The following is a 6,830-nucleotide window of genomic DNA, read 5'->3' as shown; positions in this document are numbered from 1 at the left end:
TTAAAATAAAAAACGAAATTAAAAAATAATAAATTATCAATTCAAATTGGGGAGTAGTTTTAAGTTGGAGTTTTAAAATTATTTGAAAATAAAAAAAACAAAAATAAAGAAATAAAAAAAACTTCAGAGAAAAATATTAAATAACGTAATATGCTAATGAAACTTTCTATTAACAATGTAGTAGCATTAAATATTTGAAAATATAATAAAGAAAAATACATAACAAAAAAGTTATTCGATGCGCTGCCTGTATAAGTCCCGTTAGTTTAACAAAGATTTTATTCACTAAAATTTAGATATATTATTAAGAACAACAGAATCTATATATTACTAAAAGGAGAGGAAAAAGCCCTTTCGTTAATCCAAGTGGTAGCTTAAAAAAAAGCCACATGACATAATTAGTTACTAAATTTATTATTTAGTTAATAATTAATTATTGGTTATTCTTTTTGAATTTAAATATATATAAAAAACGAAAATAATAAAAAAATATAAAACTTCCATATATATGACACACACACACACACACACACACACACACACACACACACATATATATATATATATATATATATATATATATATATATATATATATATATATATATATATATATATATATATATATATATATATATATATACTTTATTTGAATTAATAAATAAAGATATCTTATAATTAACTATATAAAAAACGAAAATATAAATATATAAAAAAAACTACCCATTCAAATTGGGTGGGAGTAGTTTTGAAGTTGGAGTTTTTAAATTATTTTAAATTAAAAAAGCAAAAAAAATTCAATAGTAATAAATTATATATCTTCTCATATATTACAAAAAGAAAGCGAATACTAAATATTGTTTAATATAATAAAGAAAAATAGAACAAAAAAGTTATTCACTGACTATATAAGTACGTTTGATTTAATAGAGATTTCATTATTTGGTATATCGTATTGACAAACTAGATGACAATTGAATTTTATTAAAGCAATACGATCTAATAGGATCAAACAAGCCTGATCATAATTTAATTTAATTAATATTTTTTTAATATTGACCGCACATCGCGCGGGTACGACTACTAGCTATGGTGAAAAACCTAAAAGACCAAAAACTTCTAGGAAGCAATGCGGACATACCTAAGAATAAAACAAATGGAAGCAAATTCATATATGCGATTCAAACCAGTTGGTATATAGGATTAATTGCTACAACTAAATCCTTTTTATTTTGATTAGAGACTTTCATGCACGTGTATAGATAAGTGTGAGATTTAAACCTTTAATTTTTCAAGACAAGTGATTTTGTAAGGGCGAAAATCACTTTTAACCGCGATCAAAACTATTTATATCTGATAGTCGTAAAAGTGCATAAAATTTATATATATTTTTGTATATAACACACACACACACACACACACATATATATATATACACAGACGCGGACCTACGTTGTATGTAGAGGGGTCACGGGACCCCATTAGCCTCGGCAAAAACCTTGTATATATATGTTATATATATATATGCGCTTATATATACGACCCTTTAAATATTTTAGTTGTGCCACTAGACACAATAAGACGGACAGAAGAAGTGGTTGTGTTGGGCGCTCAAATTCCCTTGCTTACTGGATGTTTCGTGTTCGAATCAGTTCTTCGACGTTTTTTAGTTCATTGAATATAACGTACTTGCTTTATACTTAAATAACAAATGGTTTTATTTTTTTGAATTCAATTTTAGTTTAGTTCTAACTTCTAATACATAGTAATAGTCAACTTAATTAATTTTTTTCCTTTCAAATTCATCCCATAAAATTAAAAGTTTCAAATTGCAACTTATCACTCCACAAATAGAAAAATACAAATCTTTATGCCACTGCCTTCTTCATCATTTACATTGACTCCGACTCGTCAATGGAAACTAAAAGTTTTAGACTCTTCTTTATTTTTTTTACTATTAACATACCCTTAATCTTGATTTCTTTAATGTTTGAACGCCTTTTTTGATCCCTGGCCCATTTTTTTTAATTAAAAAGACTAGAAATTTTAAAATGCGAAACATGCTTTATCAAACATTTTCCCTTCCCATATCACCCAATTTGCGAAGAAATCTCTTTTTGTTCGGTGTTTTCTTTTCATTAGAACTTCTTTTTGTTTATACGTGGATGATAAATCATTATAATCATTAAATTTTCAAAGAGTTGCACGCCGAATTTTATCGCTAGTGATTAGCACACAGTGGTGCCCCCGTCGTGCTCAAATCCTGGGTCCGCCTATATATATATTTCAATTATTATTTAAAAACGGCTATACAATGTAATTTTTAACATTTTGTATTAGACAATGTGAACATGACTAGAATGGAATGGATATAACCAACTCTAACTAACTTGAGATTTAGATCCAGTGGATCAATTGAATACTCATTTTTAATTTTGCTAAGGCCAACCAAAGAGAAACAAATGACAGATGAAACACAGACAAAAAATAAGCAGCTGAAAAAATTGAATCATACAAAACTGAAAACTCAAAAACAGTCAAAAAAAGGTTCTTCTCCCCTTGAGATAATTTACATTTTCCAAAGAAAGTTTTCCTACAACATTGAAAGAAAGTTTTAACTTTTTCTTCAACAGTAACAAGAAATTGAATTGCATCAATGGGAGAAGAAATGTTGACTTGTCTTAGGCCTCACAATAGGAAAATGTCCTCCCCATACTATAGCTTAAGATGAACAACATCCACCTTTCTTTGTTTCTGCATCTGTTTCGTGGTTTCCATCAGCTTGCAAAACCACAGTCTTACCATTTGCTAGTCGACCCGAATCCTTTTTCTGGAGCTCTTGAGATTGAATAACCTTCCTGCTCAGAATATTATAGATCTCCCTAACAACCGTCTGAAAAGCAGAGGCTACATTTGACGAATCCAAAGCTGAAGTTTCTATGAAAAATAGTCCCTTTGCCTCAGCCAACGCTTTGCCTTCAGCTGTTGTAACCTCCCGTGCATCTTTGAGATCAGATTTGTTGCCAACGAGTATTGTAACCACATTCATGTCGGAATGAGCTATCCAACACATTATAAAGATATGCTAGTCAATTAAAGGAACGGCATACTTTGCTGGAAAAAAAGGGCAGCCCGGTGCACTAAGCTCCCGTGGGTCAGTGGAAGGGCCGGACCACAAGGGTCTATTGTAGGCAGCCTTACCCTGCATTTCTGCAAGAGGCTGTTTCCACAGCTCGAACCCGTAACCAAGACATGGCAGCAACTTTACCAGTTACGCCAAGGCCCCCATTCAGCATACTTTGCTGAGAAAATGGACCGAAAATAAACAATGCTATTTGAAGATGTTGAAAAACGAATCTGTTGAAAGATGAATTAATAGCATATTGCTTACTCTGAAGTTCATTAAGCCATCGACCAATGCTATCAAAAGTCGGGCGCCTACTGATATCGTAAACCAGAAGCGCTCCAACTGCACCCCTATAATATGCAGAAGTAACTGCTCGAAATCGTTCTTGACCAGCTGTATCCCATATCTGCGCTTTAACCTCCTTTCCGTTGATGTCCATCTTTTGGGTCTGAAATTCTACTCCAATTGTCGATTTTGAGTTTGGATAGAATTCATCTCTAGCAAATCTGGCAAGCAAATTGGATTTTCCGACTGCAGAATCACCAATCAAAACAATCTTGAAAAGGTAATCCTCTTTTTTCTCTTCCTCAGAATGTAGCGCCATCTTCTACACCGCATAAAATGGCAGCAGCTAGAATACCATAACTACTTATCTATGTAGCTAAGATGCAACAGCCCTTTTCAGAATCTAAATGCCGAAATAAAGAAAAGTGAAGAATGAGCAGGTGTTGCCCCTCGGGAAGAAATCTCAAAATCAGGATCGGCTAAAAAGGAAATACCAAAAGAAAAGAAGAAAGTGGTAAAAGTTCTGTCTGAAGTTGAGGAGTGGCACTACAATATACAATGCGCTATGCACCATGAACTACAACTTCCCTCGTCCAGTCACTGCACAATTAAGTTACTTCCTCCCGTTCTAGTTCAGTCCTAGAAGGAAGTGACAGCTTTTGAATATCTGCACGAAAATACTTAAAGTTTCAGCAACGAATCGAGTACGATTAAAAGAAACAAGTTTCCATGCTTCTATAGGATATAATCTAAACATATAGGGATAAAGAATGAGATGGTGTGAACTCAATCAGATCTAATGTCCCCCCACCACCTACTAAGCTCCCACTCCCTTGCTCCTTGCTGCCGAAAAGTTAAGCTCAAACCTGAAAGCAATATGATGGAAATCAAGCACAGAAAAGAATTAGAAATTACTGGTACTTAGGGTCTGAAAATGCCAAAAGAAACAGATGCAATTCACAAAAGATCAGAAAGGGCAATAGATTCCGCAAACTTCCTTGTGTAAACAATTTAGAAGTCATATATTAAACAATTCAAGATTATTTTGTTTCAAATGGACATGTTTAGCAAAAATCCGGAAAAAGGATATTCATCAAAAACCATATGGAGGTACAAAAAGATGGTGTTATAACTTTTGAAGAAGGAAACTAATGTTCAGCATTTTAAATTACAGATAGTGTCGTTCCAACTTGCATGCACCTCGATGATAATACTACCTCCTAAAGCATATGTACCGACTAACTCTAACTGCCTAGGCTTAAGCAACTGGGAAGAATTCACCTAGTATTGTTGGAGTCAACCCCTAGTTCCCAAAGTTGTCACTTTAACTCTTTAACCACTGAGCAGCGCCTCCGGAGGGGTGGGGGTGGGGGAGGGGGGACTACTTCGGTATTAATATTACATGGAGGCAAAAGGAACAAGGTCTCTCATATTACAATTGCCTTAGTTTACAAGAGCATGCATCTCTCCATGAAATGATTCAATCAATGAACTACGCCTCAATCCCAAAATCAATTGGGTTAGCTACATAAATCCTGTATACTACACTATTCGCTCTATTTAGGCCTATTCCAATACCAAATAATGGCATATCTAAGGGTTCTATAAATCTCTTACTTATCTGTAAACTGGTTAGTTTAATCCCAATCAGTTTGTATCGTTTATAAGAATCCTTTGCTTACATGACTCTCTGCTATTAGCTAACTCTACAATAACAACAGATAACAACGACATACCCAGTATAATCCCACAAATAGGGTCTGAGGAGGGTTTCCGTACGCAGACCTTACCCCTACCTTGTAGAGGTAGAGAGGTTGTTTCCGAAGACCCTCGGCTCAAGGTATTAGCTAACGCTGTTCTTTCCATAACAAAGACTTAATATCACACCACATATCTAGCAGATGGTCTGCAAATTTATTCAACATAACCACATATTTCTTACCCAAAAAAAAAAAAAATACATTGCACCCAAACGAATAGGAATAAGCCCCATCAACATGTAAATCACATTGACAATTGAAAAGGAAATGAGAACAATATCCTAGAGCTCAATGTTTCCTATATTGGGACCCTTATAATAAATAATTTCAACAATAAGCTGCACTGCATAAACTGTCAAATCATGTGTAAATAAAAAGAGCTCTATTTTTGTATGACTCAAACAAGACATACAATAATTACTCAATAATAACTAAACAGTTTTCTGACATAACTACTTCTACTCCAACATCTTAAAACTATCTTAGAATTTTGGCATTTACCCATTAAAGATTAAAAAAAGACACCTGATACTAAATGCAAAAAGCAACACATCTCTTTTTCAGGATATTCCTCAATAACCCCAGATTTTAATTTCAAGGTAAAACAAAAAAAAAATGGGCAAAAAGATAGAAACAAATTTCAATCTTGAGCAGTTCTAGCACAAAAAAAAAAAGAAGGCTTTTTCTTCATAAAATCTTATAAAAGATAGAGCTTTCAAGTAAAAGATGGTAACAATAAACAAATGGGGATTAAAAAGTTTCAATCTTTTTTGACATAGGCACATACCCAATTTTATTTTCAAGGTAAAACAAAGAAAAAAAAATGTAAAAAGCTGAAAAGAAGTTCTAGCACAAAAGAAAAGGCACTTTCTTAATAAATTCTTATAAAAGAGATATGTTTCAAGTAAATTATGAAATAAGCTAATAAATAAACAAATGGGATAAAAAAGATTCAATTCTTGAGATAGGAACATACCCAATTATTTATATGATCAAATGCTACATTCCCCTTTATGAATATATCAAGTGTGTGATCAAATCAGAACCTACGGTGGTAACAGATCAATGAATAAAAACAGGTAAAAAGTGGAGTGATTTGAAAATGTGTGGGGAAAAACATAGGAATCAAGTGATTATGGTTTGGGGTTTTGTAAGGACAATTTCAAGATTCAAGGAAGTGGACAAGAGAGAGAAGAGAAGAGAAGGCAGATGTAGCAATAGAAAGCTATTAATTGTAATATATGTTTGACATAGTGTTTGTATTACTCTATCCCGTTAATAATAAGTGACCAATTTACAAAAAAATTAATTTATTTTTTAAAAATTACTCTTATGTACGCATTTCTAAAAAGTCTTTTACTCCTCATATTAAATTATATTGTAACATTTAATTAAGGGTAATATAGTCGCACTAACTATTTTTGTTTAGAATTTAGTATTTCCTTAATGGGTATGCCCAAGACAAATTGATCACTTATTGTGGACCGGAAAGAGTAATATTTTAGTAGTAGAGAAAAATCTTGGGCCAAATATATATACAGCTCATTCAACTTGGCCCCGTTTTTCATTTTGGCACTCTATCTCAACTTTGTTCCACTTTGGCCCTCCAAGTCTATTTCTTGTGTTATGTTTCACTTTATCACAGTTGGTGCCTGAGCT

The 6,830-nt window shown here is 32.8% G+C and overlaps 1 protein-coding gene across 6 annotated transcripts; it reads right to left on the bottom strand.

Annotated features, from left to right (window-relative positions):
• Positions 1-2,487: 2,487 nt before the first annotated feature.
• Positions 2,488-6,389, bottom strand: LOC104226352 (ras-related protein RABA5a-like). 6 transcript variants are annotated; one of them, XM_070174291.1, is made up of 5 exons: positions 6,148-6,389; positions 4,223-4,277; positions 3,906-4,078; positions 3,391-3,814; positions 2,488-3,059 (listed from the first exon to the last, which is right to left on the bottom strand). In XM_070174291.1, the coding sequence occupies exons 4-5, from the start codon at positions 3,728-3,730 to the stop codon at positions 2,722-2,724; spliced, it is 678 nt and encodes a 225-aa protein (XP_070030392.1). In that variant the 5' UTR covers positions 3,731-3,814; positions 3,906-4,078; positions 4,223-4,277; positions 6,148-6,389; the 3' UTR covers positions 2,488-2,721. The 6 variants fall into 6 exon arrangements, with proteins under 6 accessions (XP_070030392.1, XP_009776626.1, XP_009776624.1 ...); XM_009778324.2 differs by having other exon boundaries at positions 3,906-4,277; XM_009778322.2 differs by having other exon boundaries at positions 3,391-4,078.
• Positions 6,390-6,830: the final 441 nt, after the last annotated feature.

This window comes from Nicotiana sylvestris, chromosome 5, assembly GCF_000393655.2.
Source record: "Nicotiana sylvestris chromosome 5, ASM39365v2, whole genome shotgun sequence".
Lineage (NCBI taxonomy): Eukaryota > Viridiplantae > Streptophyta > Magnoliopsida > Solanales > Solanaceae > Nicotiana > Nicotiana sylvestris.
Note: the sequence above shows the minus strand (reverse complement) of the source record. Positions and strands in the feature narration are given on the sequence as shown.

Coding starts and splice junctions, on each gene's coding strand:
- LOC104226352 (XM_009778321.2), bottom strand. CDS start 3,730: ATGGCGCTACATTCTGAGGAAGAGAAAAAAGAGGATTACCTTTTCAAG. Junction 3,060..3,390: donor ATGGCTTAATGAACTTCAGA/GTAAGCAATATG, acceptor TGTGTTGGATAG/CTCATTCCGACATGAATGTG.